Source organism: Podarcis melisellensis, assembly GCF_964234715.1.
Source record: "Podarcis melisellensis genome assembly, chromosome: 9".
NCBI classification, from domain to species: domain Eukaryota; kingdom Metazoa; phylum Chordata; class Lepidosauria; order Squamata; family Lacertidae; genus Podarcis; species Podarcis melisellensis.
In genome coordinates, this window is record NC_138541.1 from 57,341,186 (window position 1) to 57,365,730 (window position 24,545).

General features: G+C 42.7%; 2 protein-coding genes across 4 annotated transcripts in view; one reads left to right on the forward strand and one right to left on the reverse strand.

Annotated features, from left to right (window-relative positions):
- ATP8A1 (ATPase phospholipid transporting 8A1) overlaps positions 1 to 9,580 on the reverse strand; it is a 79,812-nt gene extending 70,232 nt beyond the window's left edge. Inside the window, exon 1 of one of the 3 annotated variants that reach the window (XM_081924385.1) lies at positions 8,953 to 9,580. In XM_081924385.1, the coding sequence (XP_081780511.1) occupies positions 8,953 to 9,001 (49 nt within the window). In that variant the 5' untranslated portion in view covers positions 9,002 to 9,580. The remainder of the gene's footprint in view (positions 1 to 8,952) is intronic. The other 2 variants (XM_081924384.1, XM_081924386.1) reach the window with 2 other exon arrangements.
- The window catches only part of SHISA3 (shisa family member 3), a gene marked incomplete at its 5' end in the record, with an annotated part of 208,680 nt that overhangs the window by 82,070 nt on the left and 102,065 nt on the right, over positions 1 to 24,545 (forward strand). The window lies entirely within an intron of this gene.

Sequence of the window (24,545 nt, forward strand, 5' to 3'; positions counted from 1 at the left end):
AGTCAATAGATAAGCAATTTTACACTCTTCATGAATCCAATTGTGCCCTAGTGACTTGTTAGTTTTTAAAATTGTTAATTGGTTCTAAAATTTCACCATTTGCCACTTCTCTTTGGTGGTCCTTCAGCAGCACTCTCTGAAAAAATATTTTTAGATTTTGGCATATTTTCAGGAAAATAATTTAGTTTCACTCCTATTTCCCTTCAGCACCCCCTTTTATCTGCAGCATTCAGTAAGCCTCTAGATTTTTGTTTTTAAGTATTTAAATGTTTAGTAACTTTTATATTTTCAGAAATTTGCTCATTTCCTTATTGTCAATTTACATTTGTTTTTCTGGATTTTGTACCCTTTTATATGGAAACTTTGTTACCCTTCGATTCTGCTATGTAGCCATGCTGGAATATTTCCCCTAATCTGTGAAACTATACAGGAATATAAAATAAAGTCGATTATATATTCCTAGATCTCACTGCCACTCATGTTAGCAGTTACCATCATTGCTGCAGCCTTTTTAATTTGCCTCCATATTTACGTGTATCTTGGAAATTATTTGTTCCCTGTTTCAGTTGTTACTACCGTTCTGCTAATTCACAATCACTTCGTGTATCTAATAAAATAGGTTCTAGCCATTTAAACCACATTAATATGTTGGTCTTTAAGGTGGTACAGGTTCTGTGTTGGCATTGGTACAACTAGAAATAATCATTAAAGCTTTCCCAACACCAGACTTCCTCAAATTTGAAAAAAGGGGGAGACAATATTGAACACGTAACTTCTGGGAATTCAATTCAAATGTAGGTAAATTCTCTGTGCAAAATATTCTTGTTAACATTGTTTGGCTTAGCCACCATTAAAACTTTTTAAACCTTTATTTATATAACTTTACAAGACATTGTCAATAAATATATAGAGTCTTGGTTTCCCTAATGTTTTAGTAACAATCTAACACAATAGCTGCATTCAGGCATAATGCCAAAGCATACGTGCACATGTAGCAAATTGTGATCTGCTCACACCATAATTTGCCAGCAAAACAAGATCAAACCCTATTTTATAAACAAACCATGGTTTGCTATCTTTCCATGCAAGGGAAAACTGTCGGTTTCCTGAGAAATGTTAAGTTCTTCAGAAAATCACACCATAGGAGGAAAAGAGTGGGGTGGGGGGAGGAAGCCCAAGACATATCACTGCTCATTCATATAACACCAAACAGTGGTTTGGAATAACATCTTAATGCAGCTAGTATTAGGTTCACTTAAGTTAACTGAAACCAATGAGGTTCAATATAAATTGTTGGAATATGGATTTGCATCCCTTTGCTAGCTAGCTATATTGAACACACTTTCATACAAACAAATGAAATACTTAATATTAACCATGTGTAGTCTCCTGACTGTCTTAAGACTCATTCAAAGCCAGATGTTTCTGGTCTTACTTGCTGAAAGAGTTACAGCATGTTTGAGTCTATAAAACACACATAGTTTATTTGCAACAATCAAATATTATTTTAGTTGAGAATATATTATTCCATCTAGTCTTGCAAAAGCCATTGTTGTGAAAAATATTGTGTTTCTTGAATGTATGGATCTTGGATGGAGAAAAAATTATAAAGAACAAGAAACACATCCTAGCATATTTAACTTACATCTTCACAATGGCAGGATTGTGGAGACCTTAGTACAGGAGTGAACATTACAGGGCATATAAAATTCTGAATATATCTGATTATAAGAGATAAAAATGTTCTATTATTTCATCATTTAAATAATATTCTCCCTAACAAATGAAAACCACAACTCAACATAGAGGTGGTTTTGTTGGAAAAGGAGTATAGGAATATGATCTCTTATAACCCAGGGATCCTCAGACTGTTCAACTCACATCCCAGGCCTTCCTCACGCAAGTGTTTATATGCAAATAGGCATAAAGACAGAGATTATGTGTTAAAATAAAGACTGGTCAACTTTATTCAGGGAGCTGAATAGAAAAATAAGATTAGCCATTTCTTACAGACATATATATGAAATGACAAAATCACACAAGTCAGCTTTCAAGTTACAAATTAAAATTACAAATGTGAGCTTGCAGAAAACTACTCTGAACATTTTCTGCTGACTAGCATCATTACATATTAACACGAGGAAGTGGTGAGAGCGTTCATAGCTCTATCACTAGGGAAACAGTTAAGTTTTAAGGAAACAGTTCAATTTCTATCCCAAATATATATAAGCTTTTTGTTTTCACCAATTACTGAATGGAAAAGGATATGAGGCTGATATCAGGTAGCTATGTTATTTGCGTCACTGCTTCGTTTGAAAAACTCAAAAGAACATATAAAGTGGTTTCATAGTTTTGTCATTCATGAACTGACAAGGTCCAATCTTTTTTAGTTTTATCACTGTAACAGGATTAGGAATTCCAAGGCCAATCATTAGCCCTGCAGGGAACACAAAGCTGTGCAAAATACTGAAACTGAACCATCTGAATATTAGACTCCTGATTACTCTTCCTATAGATTCTGAGATTTTACCAGACATACTCGATGTTTTAAGTCAAAGTTTATTTCCATAGTCATAAGAATAAAAACCTTTTGGTTTTAAAGTGTTTTTTTTAAAATATCTCTGAGTATAAGGAACATAACAACCAATAGAGATGTTATATAAGGTTGTCTGCCCGCCCTTACTTTTCAACATTTACATTTATAATGTACAGTGGTGCCTCGCAAGACGAAATTAATTCGTTCCGCAAGTTCTTTTGTCTTGCGGGTTTTTCGTCTTGCAAAGCACGGTTTCCCATAGGAATGCATTGAAAATCAATCAATGCGTTCCTATGGAAACCGCCTTCAGACCAGGTCCGGGGACAGTCTGTCCCCCGACCTCTTCTGAAGGCTGGGGGGGAGGCGGACAAGGGATTTTCTTCCCACCCCCAGCATTTAAAAAAAACCCCGGGTCAGCAGAGAACTTCTCCGCTGTCCCGAGATTTTTTAAAATGCTGGCGGGCGGCAGCGCTGCCGCCCGCCAGCATTTTAAGATCGCCCTGGACAGCCTCTGCTGTCCAGCACCTCTTCTGAAGGCCGGCGGGGGGCGAAAGTCTTTGCTCCCCCCTGCCTGCCTTCCCGCTCTCCCGGGAGAGCGGGAAGGCAGCGCTGCGTTTCTCCGCTCTCCCGGAAGGCAGGCAGGGGGGAGCAAAGACTTTTGCCCCCCGCCGGCCTTCAGAAGAGGTCCAGGACCTCTTCTGAAGGCGGGCGGGGGGCAGAAGTCTTTGCTCCCCCCCGCCTGCCTTCAAAAGCCGTCGGGGAGAGCGGAGAATCGCAGCGCGTTTTTCCGCTCTCCCGGGAAGGCAGGCAGGGGGGAGCAAAGACTTTCGCCCCCCGCCGGCCTTCAGAAGAGGTCTTCTGAAGGCCGGCGGGGGGCGAAAGTCTTTGCTCCCCCCTGCCTGCCTTCAAAAGCCATCCGGGATAGCGGGAAGCGCTTCCCTGCTATCCCGGACCGCTTTTAAAATGCTGACGGTGGGGAGCAAAGCCTTTCGGCCCCCGCCGGCCTTCCTGGACCTCTTCTGAAGGCCGGAGGGGGGGAAAAGGCTTTGCTCCCCACCGCCAGCATTTAAAAGAGGTCCCCGGAGATTTCCCTATGGGCTTTCTTCTTGCGAAGCAAGCCCATAGGGAAAATCGTCTAGCGGAGCGATGCAAAAACCGAAAAACCCTTTCGTCTTGCGGGTTTTTCGTCTTGCGAGGCATTCGTCTTGCGGGGCACCACTGTAGTCAAATAATTCTGCAATCCTGATTTCACACATACACTCCCCAATTCAGATTTATAAAGTACTGATTGTTCTATATGTTGATAATATGACATTATTTTGTTACTTTAGTTAGAAAAAAGAATATTGAAAAGGTTTTAGGAGTACTGTTTACAACTGACAAATTATAAATTATTGCAAAACTAAAGTTCTGTGTTTTGGCAGGCACTCAAAAACAACATTTGAAAAAAGCAAATTTAACCCACCCTTTACTATTAATATATTGATATTTGTTTTAGCCAATCTATCTTACTAAAAATAGATTTTGTTTCCTCAAAACTGTTTGATGCAGTGTTCTTAGGCCATAATATAAAGACAGCAGAGTCTGGTTGGTTTGAAGATTTTTGGAAGAACACCTCTGGTTATATACAACAGAGGTTTGTAGCTTGGGAGGCAATAAAATTTTGGAAATGTTACAAAATCATTTCCCGATAGCCTTATTAGCCCTGTCTCCAATGATTCCTAAAGCACCCACCCACCCACCCACACACACGACAAACCTTACTGGCTTGAATTTTGTTTTAGATACAGTTTTACTGTAACAAACAAGGAAGTTAGCTTTCAGAACAACAGCAGAAAGTTCTAGCATCTCATGGCTCACTCACATAGCACCTTGTTTTTACCAGGGGTTAGCTGCATAACTGAGATCTGTGAAAATTCAAAGACTAGGAACAGGATATACCATTTATGGAAAGAAACACTTTCAGATTATTTCTTGTCCCACCCTAAACTTTTACTATAGGAATTATGCTCAGTCATGCTCTCTTGGCAGAAAACAATCTGCCTAAGTGACTTCTGTGCTCCTCCTTTGATGCGGATGGCAGAAAATTATTCTATTCCATTTGAGAGCACACTTTCCCATTTCCCATTCCTTCCAATGAGTGTGACTAATTCAAGTGATTGATAAGTTCAGGAGAAAACAGACTTTGTGAGCCTCATTGCTGGAGAGGGAAATAATTACAAGGAAAGAAATAGGATCCTTGGGGAGGAAGGACAGGATATAAATATAATAATAAATACCTAATTTTATTTTTTGCTTCCAAAATAGAATTCTTAAAACTGAGAAATTAAAATTGTTGTTGTTTAATTGGGACCTTAGTTTCCTTTCACTGCTGAATGGCCAAGTCAAGGCAATATATTATTTGTGAATACTGTTTCTAAATATGTCATCCAGTCATGCTTGCAAAAATGAAAGGGAAAGCTGGCAGTCATTCATTCAAATTTATACCTTCCAGTGTTATTATTACAGTCATACCTCGGGTTGAAGTAGCTTTGGGTTGAGCGTTTTTGGGTTGTGCTCCGTGGTGACCCGGAAGTAACGGAACACACAACTTCCGGATTTTGCCGCTTGCGCATGCGCTCAAAATAATGTCACACGCATGCATGGAAGCGGCAAATCGCGACCCGCACGGGTTGCGTTCGCTTCAGGATGCGAGCAGGGATCTGGAATGAATCCCGTTCGCATCCAGAGGTACCACTGTATTTCAAAAAAATTATACACTGCTTGATTGTAAAAAAAAAAAATCAAAGCGGTTAACAAAAAGATAAAAATATAACATCAGGAGAAATTTACAGTACATTAAAACATGCATATTAAAATTCACATCAGCTTTTCTAAAATAGCTCCCACTGGCATTATTATTATTATTTCTTCTATATCTTACCCTTTATCTGTTAAGTCCATATAAACTAACATGGGGATACTAACTACATTTAGTAATATAAAGCAATTATTATAGCTACTGCGGAAATTGTTTTGATATTCATATAACTGCCAAATAATGTGTTGGTTTTTACATTAAGTCCAGTAAACCAATGCTCCTCTATTATACTATTACTCCAATACACTGGTTCATTATTCATCTTATCAAGTGGCTCATGAATCCCAACAGATCTTCAAATATTAATGTCCCAAATTTTCAGCCAAGTTTCTTACTTCATATTTCCCCATCCATTTTATAAACTGATTCACATTGTTCCCAATATGAAAAGTTAAGCAATACTGCTTGTGCCTGCTTTTATCTGATTAGTGCTAACAAGTATACAATTCTTCTATGCAAAAATGTGAGACAACTTGTACTGAAACAGAGCATGACATAAGCCTTCGTGCCAATATTGTGTAAGCATTCAAGATATGGAAATACGATACAAAAGTTGTGGAGCTATGAGTAATGCTATACTAAAGATGTAAACACATCATTGAATGAATGACTGCCAGGGCTCCCTTTTGTTTTTGCATCTTTAACTGCATGCAAGAGTACAAACAAAGCAAAAATCCAAGCAAACAAAAAATTTACTTTCATTTACAGGTTTCAGTTTATTATTTTTATTACCAAACACTGAGACTTAATGTGTGAAGTTTTGTCTCTCTTGCTACATACTAGATAAATAAAAATAAATAAGCAAATGAATGAAACCTTAAAACCATCTTCAAAAATTACAAAAAGTAGACTAGATTGCATGCTGAATTAGAGAGGAGACATGATTTGAACATTTTAGTTGCTATTATTATGGAACTTATGGGTAAAATGCGAATCTAAATCCTATAAAGTAGGATGTCCAATTTATGGGCCAATGAGGAACTATGGGATAGGCTAAATTATTGAGAAATCATCCCCATAGTGCAATGGTATGAGACTTCTGAGCTTCAGGGAAAGATGAGTAGCTTCCTTTGCATCTAGCCCTGAGCTTCAGCAGTTTGGTGCTGTAGTGCAACTGCCCTATAGTACTGACTGAGGTTTAGGAATAGATGAGCAGAAAGCTCCATATCTACCCCAAAGCTAACTGAACGGAAGCAGGTGTTTTTCCTCCCCGCCTTCCTCTGCTGTACTAAAGAGCTGGTGAAGGAGAGTTGGGGTTGAGAGGTGTAACCTCAGTGCACACATCCCTATTTTTATAAGACACTTTAAACGGTTAGGAGTTCTGCCTCCGAGTCTATAAAATCAGCCTCCTTGTACTCTATTAACTTCAAAAGGATCAGCGTCTTTAAAAACTCATACTGGTAAGGAGAGGGAATCATGGCTGAGTGATTCCCTCAGTGAACTCACCCTGCTTCAGGATATTACAGGAAACTATTAAGGGTTTGAGCAGGCCAACCCCGCCCCCCCCGTTGCTCAACTGCCACCAACATTTTGCAGCCCATGAAGGGCAATGAGCACACCCAGTTCTCTTTGGATTTTTTCCCTTTTTTAAAACTAAACAAAACAAAACACTAATGCATTTTCCCTGCATTGCTTGGAAATCCCGGAATATGTAGAAATGTCATCTTTGTCTGTGGATTTCATGGACCATGTAGAAGACCATCAACAGTTGACTGTAAGGTTGCGTTATGACAGGGGTGCCAACTTGAATAAAATATTGGAGGGGCAGGTAAGTCCCACACCACATAATCAATCACATGACCACAGCACACACACATCATTTGAATGGCAATGCCCTTTAATTTGGGGGTGAGTGGGCTGCCCCCTAAAACATTGATTGGGGGAGGGGGCAAAGGGACCTAAGTCCCTAAAGTTGGCTCCTAAGTGTATTGATGAGAATGATTTTATTATTTCTATCCCTGCCACAGTAGGAACATGAAATAGCAATTCTCTCCTCCCTCAGCCTGATGATCACAAAACATACAGCAAACAACAAAAGCTGTGGAATATCCACTGTCTATGCTTCCATTGTGTCAGGCATGCTGACCATTTTCTGGATATATATTTTTTTTGGGGGGTGAGGGTAGGACAGTCAAAGGACAGTCAGATGAACGCAAGCGAGATGCAGAGGAACAGACTCGGAGATGGGGAGGATGGTCCAGACTGTATACCTCGAACAAAGGAGAGTGCATGCTGCTAGCACAGTTGGAAACGGGGCAGCATCTCAGCTGGTAGAGTACAAGACTCTTAATCTCAGGGTCGTGGGTTCAACCCCCCCCCCCAATTGCAGGAGGTTGGACTAGATGACCCTCAGGGCTCCCTTCCAACTCTACAATACTGTGATGCTATGATTCTATGTGGAGTGGCTGTGTTGTTGTTGTTGTTTAGTCATTTAGTCGTGTCCGACTCTTCGTGACCCCTTGGACCAGAGCACGCCAGGCACTCCTGTCTTCCACTGCCTCCTGCAGTTTGGTCAGACTCATGCTGGTAGCTTTGAGAACATTGTCCAACCATCTCTTCCTCTGTCGTCCCCTTCTCCTTGTGCCCTCCATCCTTCCCAACATCAGGGTCTTTTCCAGGGAGTCTTCTCTTCTCATGAGGTGGCCAAAGTATTGGAGCCTCAGCTTCAGGATCTGTCCTTCCAGTGAGCGCTCAGGGCTGATTTCCTTCAGAATGGATAGGTTTGATCTTCTTGCAGTCCATGGGGCTCTCAAGAGTCTCCTCCAGCACCATAATTCGAAAGCATTGATTCTTCGGCGATCAGCCTTCTTTATGGTCCAGCTCTCACTTCCATACATCACTACTGGGAAAACCATAGCTTTAACTATACGGACCTTTGTTGGCAAGGTGATGTGGCTGTAGTTCTAGAATTAAACTGGTTTGTGTGGGTGTGGGTTGGGGTGCTAGATAAAAAAAGGCTCTTCTCTTTCCCTCTCATAGGAGCCAACTCCTAGGGGCCGGGGTCCCTTCAGCCCTTCCCCCAATAAAACATTTGAGGGGGGGATGGGCCCCCTCAAAGTTGGTGGACACTGTCATTCAAATGGTGTGTGAGATTGATTATGTGGGGCGGGGCTTACCTTTGCCCCCACCCCCTATATTTTATTCAACTTGGCACCCCTTGCTCCCTTTCTATAACATACTGACAGGAATGGGGTGAAATGTATGTGGGTAAAACCAGAAGGGCGCAGGTGACCCGGGGGGGGGGGTGAGGGGGGTTATGTCTTTTGCTACCTGCTTGCTCGCCCAGGCGCCACCGTGAGGGGCGCTTCTAGGGAAGGCGGGGAAATACAGAGAGCGCCTTCCTCCGAAAACGGAAGAAAAGAGCAGCAAAAAGGGGGGCGTGGGACGAGGGGGCTGCCGAGGAATCCCTTCCCCATTAGCACGAAAGGCTCCCTTATTGAATGTACTCGGGATGTTTGGGTCCGTAAAATGACAAGATAGCAGCCAACGAGGACTCCCTCCCCGCTTCCCTTCCCTCCTCACACGCAGAAAAAGCCGCCGGAGCAGCCCCACTCACCCTCCGCCCTGAACCGCAGCTCGGACACGGTTTTCTGCACGACGGGCATCGCGCCTCAGCCGTCCTCTCAGGGCGAGCGAGCCAACAACCCTGCCCGCCCGCCCCCGACTCGGGTCTTCCTTCTTCTCCCTCACAAAAGCTCCCTCACGGTTCCGTCCTTTCGCCTTGCGCAAAAAAAAAAAAGAAGAAGCGAGAGGGGAAAAAAAACCAAACCAAAACACCACCCTTTGGGGGGAATTAAAAAACGGGAGATATTGGGGGTAGGGGGGAGGAGATGTCTTGTGACACCAGAGCGACGCCTGCAGTCGCGAGAGCTCCGCCAACATGCGCGACGACACCCCTCTCGCGCTCGCCGCTCGGGCCAACTGACAGCAGGCGCGCGACGCTCACTCTCTCGCCGCTGCTGCTCCTCCCCCGCTCAGCTGCCCTGGAACGTACCAACTGGCGTTCCGCGGGAGGTGGCTCTTGTTCATCCCCTCCCTCCTGACAACACCAGGCCCGCGTCAGGCGCCGCTTCATCCACGGATGAAGGCCTGCCTTCCATTCCCGGCAGATCGGAACGGGGTGGGGGGGCGGCTTGCCTCGTTCGCGCCATCGTGCCAGCCTCTCTCTGATCGCCTCCCCCCAAACTGGGTAAGAATGGAACGAGCCGCGTCTTGAGGCGGACCCCTTCGCTTGACAATAGGAGGAGGAGGAGGAGAGGAAAGCGGGTGGTTGTGGATTTCAGGGCAGGAAGCATCTGTCCAACGTGGGATTCGAATCCACGACCCTGAGATTTAAGCGTCTCGTGCTCTACCAACTGAGCACAGGTCCTGTCCACTTTTGAGACCATAGGCAGGGGAGCGGGCAGCGGACCCCCCCCCAAGAAAATAAAAAGTAGAAATCGTAGAAAGATATTTGACCTATGTTAAATTTTAAAATCCGCATTAAAGCAATACTGTGCCTACGTCAGGGGAGAAAATAAAATATTGTAGGTAGTAAAGCCATCTCTGTGTGCCTCTCATCAGTTTTAAGATAGAGTGAGAGATGAAGCAGACTTTTAAATGAGACTATATTGGGTGCTATTTACTATCAGCTCTTGGAAAGCTGGAACGTAAAAACACACAATGGCTGTTGTCCTTTTTTGCAAATATAGAAACCAGTCATTGTCCAGGAGTTTACGAGAAACGCCCAGGTTTCTTTGGAAATTGACAAAATGAAAACAGAAACCAAGTAGCCCTTGTGGCAACACAGACAAGAGATTAAATGTAGGTGGAGTGCTTGGTAGAAATGTCAATATAAACCTCACTGGGTAGGTTTACTTAGCAGTTTTATGGAATGTTCCATTAGAGGATAACGTCTCATCTTCAGGTAATACAAAATAGTCTTCCTTCAGATCAGGATTCCGAAGCTGAATGCCTAAAATCAACACTTTCCAAATCACACGAAAAGGAAAAACAGCTGTGTTGGTCCATGAGAGAAATTCAGCAAGCAAGCAAACAAAACATTAGGACAATACCTTTATTTGGTCAGCCAAGATGTGGAAAAACTGCAAGCTTTTGAGTTCTTCAGAGCTCTTAATCATGGGCAAACAAAGCAAAAAAAAAAAACAAAACAAAACAAGGTAGGGGAAGAGATCACTCACAAACATACACATGCACACAACTAGTGGTGAACATGGGAACTTGAAAGCTTGTACTCGGACTACAGTAACATAGCTACTACTGAATATAACTTCTGTGCAGCTGGTACGTCACATAGCTTCAGCAATAGTTGAATTACATCACATGTTACTGTAGCCTTATGAGGCTTTGCCCTTGGGTGGGAAAAATATTGCGCCTGGGAAAGGGAAGTGGGAGTCAACAGACACTCAAGGAATAGTTTCGGAGAAAAGGCTTTTATTTCTACCATCCATGAACTGGTAGAAGGAGCAAGTGTGATAAGTCACAAAAAGCATGCACGAGTTCACAGTGATGTGCACAAACATACATACCCCTTCCAGATCCCTCCTCCTTTCTCTTCCTTCCAGAGTCCTCTGAGCATGAACAGAAAGCTGTCTTGGGACTATTGGGACTCTTGGCGCCCTTCCCAGGAAAGGGGTTTCAGAGTGTTCAGATATGTTTCAATCTCTTGTTCTGGCATGGTTCCGGGACAGAAAGTAAGTTGCAATGTGGTTCTTTAGCAAGGCCAGAAGGCATCAGAAAGGCCTGAGAAGCAATGGACTGTGTTCCCCACCTTTGTTACAATCTTTTTAGTTACAGCAAGCAGAATGTTTCTGATGCTTAGCTGCTGAGAAAATGATTTTGAAAAGCTCTGAGAAGCTTTGAGCCTGCTTTGGTGGGGGGTGACTTCGGGCCTAGGTGGGGTCACCTGTCTTCACCTTCCTTCATTACCAGGGCTTTTTTTTCTAGAAAAAGAGGTAAGTTGTTGAACTTTGTTTTGGGGGAGCAACCAGCCATAGCTGTTGAGTTTTGCCTTTTTTACGGCAAGGACCTCTCTTCTTTTGCCTGCTGCCCGCCTCCAACACACAGCCCCAAATGGCACCTCAGCACTTCAGAGGGGCAGGAACACACAAAAGAGGTGCTGGAACCCAGTTCCAATGAGTTCTGGCTGAAAAAAAGCCCTGCACGTTACTTTGGCATGGTTAAAGGTAAAGGTAAAGGTACCCCTGCCCGTACGGGCCAGTCTTGACAGACTCTGGGGTTGTGCGCCCATCTCACTTAAGAGGCCAGGGGCCAGCGCTGTCCGGAGACACTTCCGGGTCACATGGCCAGTGTGACATCGCTGCTGGAAACATCATGCCTTGAGGGGCATTGAGGTAGAGTCAGATGCATGCAACTAGATCCTTGTTTGAGAGTTGCCACCATCATTTGCTTAAAGTGATATTTGAGGTTCTTCCTTAGACAGACAGAACATCTGAAGAATTTCAGAAGCAAAAGACTTTCTGTACTGTTGAATTCCCCCCCCCCATTCTTTCCTGTTTCTCTCCGCCCCTCCCCGACTTTATTATTTAAAAGCACCTTGTGGTGAACTTACCCTATTTTGTTCAATCAATCAATCAATCAATCAATCAATCAATCAATCCTTTATTAGTCATAGCAAACCACACATTATAAAACAAACACCATATACAGATTGTGGAAAATACGAATTTGGCATAACAATTTGCATAAATAATACAGTATAACACTACCACATCACCGACCAATCAAGAACCGCTAAATCTCTATAATGGCCCAGTCTTTCCACATGGACAGCACTCAAAAATTTAGCCACTATTAAAGTAATTTGATCATTCTTGTCCGAGAGCAGGTCCTGAACCGTTGGCGGCATAGAACCGAGCCTGTTAAGTTGTAAGGCCTCTAACAATTGTCTTCTGGCATAAATGCCAAAATCACATGAAAAGAAAATATGCTCCAACGTATCAGGTTCCTGCCTACCACATTTGCAGAGACGCTTCTGGGAGAGCTAAATATCTTTCTATTAACCCTATTTTGCTGTTTCTGTTCGTTTTTCCTCTAGGTCACATCACACCCAACCTTAAAACCCTAATTTAAACTTCTGTTCTCTGAAACTGGTCCTGTATGCAGGAGCGCAACTGTAACAGCGCCTCTAACTTCTGCCCATTGAGCCTGTTCAGAAGGAAAACATCAAAAGCTGCTGGTAAAGGAAAATTAGCGGGGTCACACACTCCTTGTTCTCCTTCCAACACAGCTAATCAACCAAAGTGACCAAAACCACATCTGCAGCCGAATTGAAATGGGTCTGGATAACCAGCTTAATCCAAGTATGCCTGAAGCTAAATGGCTGTCACCTCTTATTACATTAGCCAACTATTTTGAACACTTACGATTGGTAGCTTTGCATGCTGCTCTGTTGAGTCCTCTGCATCTGTTTGGTTCAGCACTTGCAGTTGGAACTAGTCTAGGATAATTATTTATAGTTACCATACAGTATAACTGAACAGATGCTGAACCACAGGTTCTTCTCAGAGAAACTATGTTTGCGTTATGTTCTGAAATTGGGTTGAATAAGCTTACACTAATTTTTGTGGTTTGACTAAGCTTGTGGTTGAGTTAACTAATTTACCCAATACTTAAAGGTAAAGGTACCCTTGCCCGTACGGGCCAGTCTTGACAGACTCTAGGGTTGTGCGCTCATCTCACTCTAGAGGCCGGGAGCCAGCGCTGTCCGCAGACACTTCCGGGTCATGTGGCCAGCGTGACGAAGCTGTTCTGGCGAACCGGCACCAGAGCACCACACGGAAACGCCGTTTACCTTCCCACTATAAAGCGGTACCTATTTATCTACTTGCACTTAAGGGTGCTTTCGAACTGCTAGGTGGGCAGGAGCTGGGACTGAACGACGGGAGATCACCCCATCGCGGGGATTCGAACCGCCGACCATGAGATCAGCAAGTCCTAGGCGCTGAGGTTTTACCCACAGCGCCACCCGCATCCCTTACCCAATACTTTGCCTGTCACTTATAAATGCATAAGTCTGTAGTGATGGATCAAATTTGTTTAACAAAGTTCGTAAGCTGAGGAGGGGGGCAATGGGTGATAATATATATAAATACAGTGGTACCTCGGGTTAAGAACTTTATTCGCTCTGGAGGTCTGTTCTTAACCTGAGGTACCACTTTAGCTAATGGGGCCTGCTGCTGCCACCGCGCCACCGGAGCACGATTTCTGTTCTCATCCTGAAGCAAAGTTCTTAACCCCAGGTACTGTTTCTGGGTTAGCGAAGTCTGTAACCTGAAGCATCTGTAACCCGAGGTACCACTGTACTTTATTGATCTGCTACACATTATTTCTTGCTGATTGGACCACTGACATCTGTTTTCTTGTAGCTGCATACAACACCTGAATTTGCTTTTGATATTTGTTTTAAAAACTTATTTGGTCAATTATCCTCTCTCCCTCAACAATTAACTGTATTTCTTGCCATGTATCATTCATGGAACTTAATGGGCAGCGTTCAACTGAGTTTTACTCAGAGTAGACCCATTGGACCCATTCATCCGAGTTTTACTCAGAGTAAACCTATTGAAATGGGTTCAGAAACCCCCAACAAAACAAATGAGGAAAACTTAAATTACTTTTATGACCATTTTTATGTCAACCTGGTTTGCGAGTTGATTTGTAATTTCGATTCTTTAACACAATGTTAAACTGAGTTTCTTAAAAAAAAAGACACAACCATTTAAATCTCCCCCAACACATATCCATAGTCATTGTGAGAGCTCAGCTAACAGAAGGCTTTTAAACAATTACTCTGAGCATTATGTTTATGGAAATAAGTCTTTCTTCAGCACTTTGTTTCATCCAGACTTTTCAACCACAGAGCTGTGAGCTAACACCCAGATTGCCACACATTGACAAATCTACATCAGTGTGAAATCAAGCCCTCTTCCCCTACAAGATGAGAAAAAGAAGGAAGATCAAGCTATAGTTTCCTCCGGGGGAGAAACATCAGCAGCATTTTGCTTTCTGACTTATTTTGACACTAGCTCTGACAATTTGCACAATAGTTAACAGGCAAAGAAAAGCCGATTCACAATGTCAGAGGCGTAAAATAAAACATTTCTAATTTAAGCATGGAGGGCTCTGGTAAGGTTTTTAAAATAAATGCTGCTACAGAGTTTTCATTCTGCAGGGCTTCTTGATTCCACAGTGTTTGACGGTTATACCATTAAAACACAAACTATTGCCTGCCAAACTGAAGTGGAATAAATAGAAACAAATATAACCGCTATTGTTCTGAGAAGGTCATCACACTCAGATATGCCTGACAAAGGCTAACATTGTGACCTTCACAAATGAAACTTGAATGGCTTGCCTTTTCTCTGAATGAAAGGAAATGCTTTTCTTAACAGAATATGCTAAGCACACCATATGACAGAATCTCAGTGGCAGGACTAGATATGAGAGAGATATCTTTGCATGTTCTACAGCGAAGGGAAATTGCAGTTATGCAAACTGACGTGACATTCTGTGCCAGGTGAAAGATTACGCACTGAGACTGGGGTGGTTTTGCAGACCTTGGGTTTGTTTCAAAAATAATCCCCAGTTATCACGAAAGGAGAAGTTGTGTGCTACACGATGTGAAATGTAGGTTTGCGGTTTAGAAAGGTAAGTGAATTCCACCCAGGCCTTGCGCCAGAAAACCTGCTAGTAACAGCCTGCTGCCGGAAAATAATAGGTTATTCTCTGCATCATTAGGCTGCAGTATTCTCAGCTCGGCTGTGCTTCTGTGTCTAGCCGCTCCACAGATGTTAGCATTGCGTGTGATTATTTGTTACAGTCCCTAGCAGGAAATAGGAAAAGGGTACCTGGGAGGTAAGGAGACTAAATCAGTGTGACATATATTTGTTTCTCATGTAAGGGGAGAAGTGGGGCCAGTAACAAAATGTTGCCAAGTATCTTCACCTCCTGGCTGTAATGCTCCTATTTAAGAGTTCCTGCCAGACTGTTCTTAGAGGATGCTATAATCTGGAAGGAACTCAAGCTGGGCATCCCATTTCTTCTCTTTGTTTTCTGTTTCCTTTTTTTAAAAACCAAACAATACTCAATATTCTGTGGCTCCTGGACACACTCAAACCTCACAGGGCTGCTGTTGTTTCCCCTACATTATGTATTCTCACATCGTAACTTTTTAATATTTCTGCAAATCATGTTTATCAGCGGCACCATCTGGACTCCATTTCTGCCGGCGCTCATCCCCGAAGATCGCTATGAGAATGAGTGATACTACAGTGGTACCTCAGGTTAAGTACTTAATTCGTTCCGGAGGTCCGTTCTTAACCTGAAACTGTTCTTAACCTGAAGCACCACTTTAGCTAATGGGGCCTCCTGCTGCCACCGCGCCTCGCTGCTCAATTTCTGTTCTCATCCTGAAGCAAAGTTCTTCAACCGAGGTACTATTTCTGGGTTAACGGAGTCTGTAACCTGAAGCGTATGTAACCTGAAGCGTATGTAACTCGAGGTACCACTGTATATCTGCTGCAGATATTCAAAATTTGGGAAATGTTGACATTCACATGTGAATCCCAACACTCCCAAATTAATTTTGTGAAAAAGATGTATTTATCCATTTTTCATATATATGTGCACATGAATGTTGCATGTAGGTGACTGTCAACATTCACTGGTGTATCTCTTGACAATATTCATCACGCATGAATATCAGCACTCACTGATCTCCTGGCAACTAGAATGACTGCGAGCTATTTATTTATTTACTTCACAAAATTTCAGCTTGCTTGGTTGTAATACCAGTAAAGAAAAGTTAAAAACAACTGTAGTTAAAATATTCAAAAAACATTTAAAATCCGCTTAAGATCCATGTCAACATTCTACATGTCTGGAGAGGCTTGCCTAAACAAAAATGTTTTAGCGTTTGTTGGAAATACTTTTTTTGATGTCCAGAGTGTGGCTCACCCTTTTAGCACCCATGTTTAGCACCCATGTAGTTATACAGTACATTTTGAGCTGGTTCAGATTTCTCAAAGAAATGCAAGCAATTATTGCTTCTTCCTCACTTCTACTTTAATATCCAAGAGAGGCTCATAGATCTCAACATGATTCAGATCTACAGGTCATACTTTGCTTATTAGAAGGGAGGTGAGGATAACAATGATTGTAAAATGTTACCTGTCCAATCTGTGGAGGGCAGTGGCAGTGATGGACGTGCTTTGTGATGGAGATCAGACTAAACAGCCTTCTGGTTCAATCTAGCGCTCTGATTCCCTCATCCTAAGACTACCTGGTGCATTCTCAGACTGTGCCTCTGAGCAGCAGCTGGGCCACACTCAGAGGAGAGCATTTGTCATGTCTAAATTTAAAACCCTGCCAGTGGCAGCTGTTTAGAGGAACCACTGAACTGGCAAATTTCCCACTTGAGCTAAGGTAAATCCTATTCCTGCGGATAAGGTGGCTTGAATAATACATGATTTATTATTGCTACAATAATGCAATGGGTTAATTTGCTCATATGCAACATCTAGTAAGCATGTGCTTTTGATCAGCATCTTGGTTTCTTCCAATAATTTAATCAGAGGAAAACCATGAATCATGTATATGCCAGAATAAAATTTTATTTCCATGTTTAATGGCAAAACAGGAAATCTAATTTGGGGGCATATTGAATTTTTTTTCAAAAAAACAACCATGCATTCTAGAGTACCATGAGACCTTGTAATTTGTGTTCATATATATATATTACATGTTTAAGCATAAACAATTGTATGAAATTCACATTTAAGCAACTTTCTCTAGTTTGCTTGTTTACACCAGGACCAAAGTCTTCTCTCGATGTAAAAACGCTATATTATGCAAATTATGATCTGTGGGAAAATGGGACCTTGGCTTTAATCTGTTGTCATAGTTTCTTGCTTAAGGGGAAGTGTGAAGCAGAGATGGCAAACTAATTAAACAGAATAAACTAAATTGATTTCAACCTCAGACTGTTTTTGCAAATTTATGTGGCTTTTGTGTGCTGCAGTAAGTATGTTATGCCACTTTTCTTGGAGATAAGATGAGAACCCCTAGCTTGTGATTAACTGCTTTCTGATGACTCACGTTCAAAGACGGGAGGAATATAAATAAATCAGTGTTATACAAGCTGCTACATCATTCCACCAACTTACTTTCAGAGGTGAAAGAACTGCTATATCTTCAAAGATAAGTCACGGCCTTTCTGCTTTCCTTTCTGTGACATCTGACAACTCTAATAGATCTAACTGAGTAGATGCATAAGCCTGGTAGGCATCTACAGTAGCCTGGTAAAACAAAACCTAGTATTGTTTGATGGCATGACTGATTAGTAGATGCGTGCTCATCACTGATACACTAACATGTCACTTTCCAGCATTTGATGGTTCTTGCTTTTAAGGAAGAGGGAGAGATATGAACACAATCAGTTTCTCCCATCTGGTGCTCTGACAAAATGGCACGTGCAAATATGATGACCAGTTTGGGGTAGTGCAAAACCCAGGCTAGATCTAGACACATCAAGGAAGCATTTCGGTTAAACGCGTTGCAAAACTTTGCACGAGAAATCGGGTAAGCGAAAAACGGAACTCCACGGCGCCATCTGGTGTCGCAGTGTTAGAATGCACAATCAACACATGTAAAGCGTTTTTTCTTTGCCAATGTAGCTGAGTCCTCAGTCTTTTATCTATTTAGAAAGGTTATAGGTTCTAGCGTCCCATTCCGTGGTGTTGGAACATAGGACAAAATGTATACCCGACTCCCTTTCCACTTTAGTTCATATATCTGTATCGTAGTGAAAGACACTATCTGCCTAGCCAGTCACACAATTACTACATTAGCTACATCATCACCTAATGATTTTCAATCAAATGCTTCATAATCAGTTTTGTAGAGTTCTGTTCTCCCTTACTTCATTTACAACACATGTTCTTTCTAGCATTTCTTTCTTAGGCCTGGTTCATATTGGCCAGTAGCCAGTGCTATTTTTTGAGAAAAAGAGGTGGCTGAGCTCACCACGATCGCCTCCCTTGTTCTTTTATAATGGCAATATAGCACCCACCTGAGAGGTGCCAGAACTACATCCTGGTGAATTCTGGATCATCTGATGGAAGGGATGTTGCTACTACAACTAATCCAGAATGCGACAGCTAGACTGGTGACTGGGAGTGGCCGCTGAGACCATATAACACTGGTTCTGAAAGACCTACATTGGCTCCCAGTACGTTTCCGAGCACAATTCAAAGTGTTGGTGCTGACCTATAAAGCCCTAAACGGCCTTGGCCCAGTATACCTGAAGGAGCATCTCCACTTCCATCGTTCAGCCCAGACACTGAGGTCCAGCGCCGAGGGCCTTCTGGCGGTTCCCTCATTGCGAAAAGTGAGGTTATAGGGAACCAGGCAGAGGTCCTTCTCAGTAGTGGCACCCTCCCACCAGATGTCAAGGAAATAAACAACTACAGTGGTACCTCTGGATGCGAACAGGATCCGTTCCGGAGCCCTGTTCGGACCCTGAGCAGAACGCACCCCACGTCTGTGCGTGCGCGGGTCGCGATTTGCCACTTCTGTGCATGCGTGTGGTCATTTTGAGCATCTGCGCATGCGCGAGCGGCGAAACCCGGAAGTAACCTGTTCTGTTACTTCCGGGTCGCCATGGAACACAACCTGAAGCATATTTAACCCGAGGTATGACTGTACCTGACCTTTAGAAGACATCTGAAGGCAGTCCTGTTTAGGGAAGCTTTTAATATTTGATGTTTTATCATGTTTTTAATATTCTGTTGGGAGGCACCCAGAGTGACTAGGGAAACCCAGCCAGATGGGCGGGGTATAAATAATAATAATAATAATAATAATAATAATAATAAGAATAACCGAGAAGGCCCTCTACCTAGTTCAACTGCATCAGTCACAACTGGCTGTAGTGACTGGGGGAGTTGTAGATACCAGATTGCTGAAGGTTGGCTTAAACCAACTATCCATGTCATTGGCTGCAGGTTTCTAGTCTATGTTTCTATTCAGGGCTCTAGCATAGGAGCCAACTCCTAGGGGCTGAGGGGTCTTCGCCCCCACCCCATAAAATATTTGAGGGGGTAGTTCCCCCCAAAAGTTGACGGGCATTGCCTTTCAAATGGTGTGTGCGTGCCTCATCATGTGATTGATTATGCAGGGCAGGGCTTACCTACCCCCCACCCCCCAATATTTTATTCAGGTTGGCGCCCCTGGGCGCCAGAGTTTGTCACAAATCTTTGGCAAAAAGCTAAAGAGATAAAATGCATCGTCCTAGTGAACAGAATGCCAGACTCATGGCAGCAGCTGCTGCTGTTCTTTGAGCAGAAAAGTGACTACGCTCTTTCAGAAGCAATTCATTGGCTGTTTTCCCTCTGACTTGTTTTCACCCTAGACAGATAGCAGTTCCACCAGTCATGCTTCAGCAATAATGGATTTCTTCTTTTAGAAAGGGAGAAGACAGAGCCTCTGTGTCTTTGCAAGTAATCTTTGTGTTCTGGAAACATCATGGCTGCTCTTAATTCAGATAATACGGACGCCGCCCAGCGTTAGGCTGATGCCATTTGTCAAATCTATCTGCAGAGTCATATCTATTCTCTGAATATATCTATATCTACAATGGCGTTGTTTTTGCTTAGGTGACTTTTTGAAAATTGAATTAAATACCTCCTGCAGAGGTCAGCATCATAGCCTCTATTGATCTTTTAGCATCCTGTCCCCTACACTACCTCAATTAACATGCACTGTGAAATACTTTTATCTGGTACTCCGTTGATACAGCAATGGATCTTTCCCATTTACATGTCGGTTCTCCCAGTCTTGTCTTTTCTTTCAAGGTCAACATTTCTCAGAAGACATGTTTTTATAAGAAAAATTCTGACCCCCCTTTTTTTCTCTCCTAGAAAAGGAAGGCAACTGCTGAACTTTCTCTGACAATTCTCCACCAATACCCTGGAACAAAATTAGTTCTGTGGCATTGCGGAGGATGTGAATGGTTGCCAGGCTGCCACACAGTAGCTTCGCTGTGGCAACCACAACAAAAATCCTGTTCTGTTGTTATTGGATTTGAAGAAGAGTTTGGATTTGATATCCCGCTTTATCACTACTCGAAGGAGTCTCAAAGCGGCTAACATTCTCCTTTCCCTTCCTCCCCCACAACAAACACTCTGTGAGGTGAGTGAGGCTGAGAGACTTCAGAGAAGTGTGACTAGCCCAAAGTCACCCAGCAGCTGCATACGGAGGAGCGGGGACGCTCACCCCATTCCCCAGATTACAAGACTACCGCTCTTAACCACTACACCACACTGGCTCTCCAAGCCACACCCTTCTCCCCATGGAGAGATTTCCTGAAGTGGTTCCCCAATTCCTCTGTCCACAAATAGGGTGGAGAATTTCAAGCAGCCATTGGCACAAAGCTCTACATTTCGACACTTCTTCTTTAGTGACAGCTTACTGTCAAATTGTTTTACATTAAGACAACGCGATTCCACTGACAAACCATTCATGAATGAGTTCTCTGTTATATAATGTCTCTTCTCTCCAGTTGCAGCTGGAATTATGGAGAGAGTTCTACTGGGAGAGGAGAAGAATGTGTCGTTGTAATATGAATCTGCCAGAGTACAAATGAGCAAAGGGAGAGAACAAAGATCTCAGTGATCTAGGGACAGATTCTTATCCCTGATCAGGCCTCCGCATACCGTTCTGCTCTTGTGCAGTGTGTTTCAAGATAACCATGCCTTCTCATCGCCTTCTCCGAGAATGTCGATGGCATGAGGAAACACATTTAACGTATGCCAGATCTTAAAAACGAGTGTCTCAGAATTGGATGGAAACAGCAACATTTGGAGTGTTGCAAGTTGATGGTTGTGAATTTGTGATGTATTGTTCTATTGTTTTTTTGTTTGTAAGAGATATTTAGTGCTTCTTTTGTTTTGTTTCATGATTTGATTCAAAGTGTTGGTGCTGAACTTTAAAGCCCTAAACGACCTTGGCCCAATACACCTGAAGGAGCATCGCCACCCCTATCATTCAGCCTGCACACTGAGGTCCAGCGCTGAGGGCCTTCTGGTGGTTCCCTCACTGCGAGAAATGAGGTTGCAGGGAATCTTCTCAGTAGTGGCACCTGCTGTGTGGAATGCCCTTCCATCAGATGTCAAGGAAATAAACAACTACCTGACTTTTAGAAGACACCTGAAGGCAAGCCCTGTTTAGGGAAGTTTTTAATGTTTGAAGTTTTATTCTGCTTTTAATGTTCTGTTGAAAGCCACCCAGAGTGGCTGGGGAAACCCAGCCAGATGGACGGGGTAGAAATAATAAAGTATTATTATTATTATTAACCAATAAAGATTACTTTATTATTATTATTATTATTATTATTATTATTATTAACAACCAATAAAGATTACTTTTTTAAAAAAAGGAAACAGAAACATTTGTGATCTTGAAAATATGAGTATGTGGGCTGTCACTATAATTCATGTCCATATATGCATACAAGCACACCGTGGTATCTAGGCTTTAAAAAGTTTTCAGCATGCAAATTCAGAGCCTGCACATGCCATATTGTTGCCCAAGGTGAAAGAGAAGGAGACACACCTCCTACTCCACTTACAAATGCTGACTGGCCTCAGGACTGAATCTTACTTCAGTGGTGGTGATGGGGACAAAGGATGAGTCTTGGGGTTCAAGCAACTCTGTCCCCTAAGCATCTAGTCAAAACAAAACATTTTTTCCAGTAGCACCTTAAAGACCAACTAAGTTAGTTCTTGGTATGAGCTTTTGTGTGCATGCACACTTCTTCAGATACACTGAAACAGAAGTCTCCAGATCCTTCTATATAGTGAGAAGGTGGGGAGGGGTATTACTCAGAAGGGTGGTGGGAATGGGTGATTGGCAGATAGCTGTGATGAGCCTGTTGACGACTCTTAACGACTGCAATAGGTCTTACAGGAAAAAGCAAGGGGTGAGAAGGTGAAAAATGGCTTTGTCATGTATAATGAGATAAGAATCCAAGGTCTTTGTTCAGACCAGGTGTCTCCATGGTTTTAAGTTTGGTGATAAGTTGCAATTCATCAGCTTCTCTTTCCAGTCTATTTCTGAAATTCCTTTGTAGTAAAACAGCTACTTTGAGATCTTGTATAGAATGTCCTGGGAGATTGAAGTGTTCTCCTACTGGTTTCTCTGTCTTGTGATTCCTGATGTCCGATTTATGTCCGTTTATTCTTTGGCGTAAGATCTGGCCTGTTTGTCCAATATAGAGAGCTGAAGGACACTGTTGGCATTTGATGGCATACACAATGTTAGACGATGAGTAATTAAATAGTCCCGAGATGGTATGTGTGATGTTGTTGGGGCCAGTAATGGTGTTGTCCGGGTGTATGTGGCAGCAAAGTTGGCATCTGGGTTTATTGCAGGCTCTGGTGCCAGTGTCCGTGTTAGGTCTGGTTGTAGTATTATTGTGGGTTGGGAGTTGTTTAAGATTGGGTGGCTGTCTGTAGGCAATGAAAGGTCTTCCTTCCAGAGCTTGAGAAAGAGACTGTCATTGTCCAGGAGAGGTTGTAGATCTCTGATGATGCGTTGTACTGTTTTAACTTGGGAGCTGTATGTGATGACTAGAGGTGTTCTGTTATTTTCTTTTTTGGGTCTGTCTTGCAGCAAGTTCTCTCTGGGTATCAGTCTGGCTCTGTTGATCTGTTGTCTAACTTCATCTGCTGGGTATTTTAGTTCTAAAAAGGTTTGCTGTAGATCTCTTAGGTGAGAGTCTCTGTCTGTAGAATTGGAACAGATGCGGCTGTAACGTAGTGCCTGGCTATATACAATGGACTGTTTGGTATGTTTGGGATGGTAGCTAGAGGCATGTAGATATGTTTGTCAGTCAGTTGGTTTACGGTATAAGGTGGTGTCTATGCGCCCATCCTGTATTTTTATAGTAGTGTCCAAAAAATGTATTTCTTGCATAGATTGATTCATTGTTAGGTTGATTGTGGGGTGAAAATCATTGAATTTCTGGTGGAAGGTGTCCAGGGTCTGTTGACCATGTGTCCAGATGATAAAAATATTGTCAATGTATCGCAGGTACAAGAGAGGTTTGAGTGGGTAGGAGTTTAGGAAACGTTGTTCTAAATCTGCCATGAAGATGTTGGCATACTGTGGGGCCATGCGGGTGCCCATTGCTGTGCCGCTGATCTGAAGGAACAGGTCATCACCGAATTCTATAACAGAGCATCTAGTCATTGCTCTTTGCCCTCCAGTATCTACTGCCTAATGACACAACCAGGCCTTGGATGCAATCCAAGATAAACTTACCTGGAAATAAGTCCAAATGAGAATGATCAGGGTTAATATGGCTAGGATCAGGCTGAACATCCGTGAATTATTGCATAAGTTCTAACGTGAGCTCAACGCGTTTGAAATCATCTTTTAAATAAGCTTCATGCAGGGCAGACCAAATTTATATTGTACATACATAAAAGATGAAAGCACTTTTCTTCTGGTGTGACATATATAGCTTTTGCCAGTTATGAAAAAATATGTTTGAAAAGAAATGTTCCATCAAATGCATTGAGTAAGGACCCTCCAAAGTGATTTATGGTGCCTATAAGTTATTGGTATCACCTGTCTAACCGAGTAGTTGCAATACGATTTGAAATGTAACGTAAATCCAACATTTTAGGGAGGGAGAAATAGAGTATTGTAGAGGGTATGCAATTGGACTTCGTTGTCCTGGGTTACTTGTATAGCTACATATTACAGTACAGTGGTACCTCAGGTTACATACGCTTCAGGTTACATACGCTTTGGGTTACAGACTCCGCTAACCCATAAATATTACCTTGGGTTAAGAACTTTGCTTCAGGATGAGAACAGAAATTGTGCTCCGGCGGCGCGGCGTCAGCAGGAGGTCCCATTAGCTAAAGTGGTGCTTCAGGTTAAGAACAGTTTCAGGTTAAGTACGGACCTCCGGAATGAATTAAGTACTTAACCTGAGGTACCACTGTACATGCAAAACATGTACTACAGAGGGGGTAGACTCTGTTATCCGGGAAGTGGCTGCCTCACTGGAATGTTTGTGATTAATCCTAAAAAATGTTACGGTTTTAAAAGTCTCCAAAC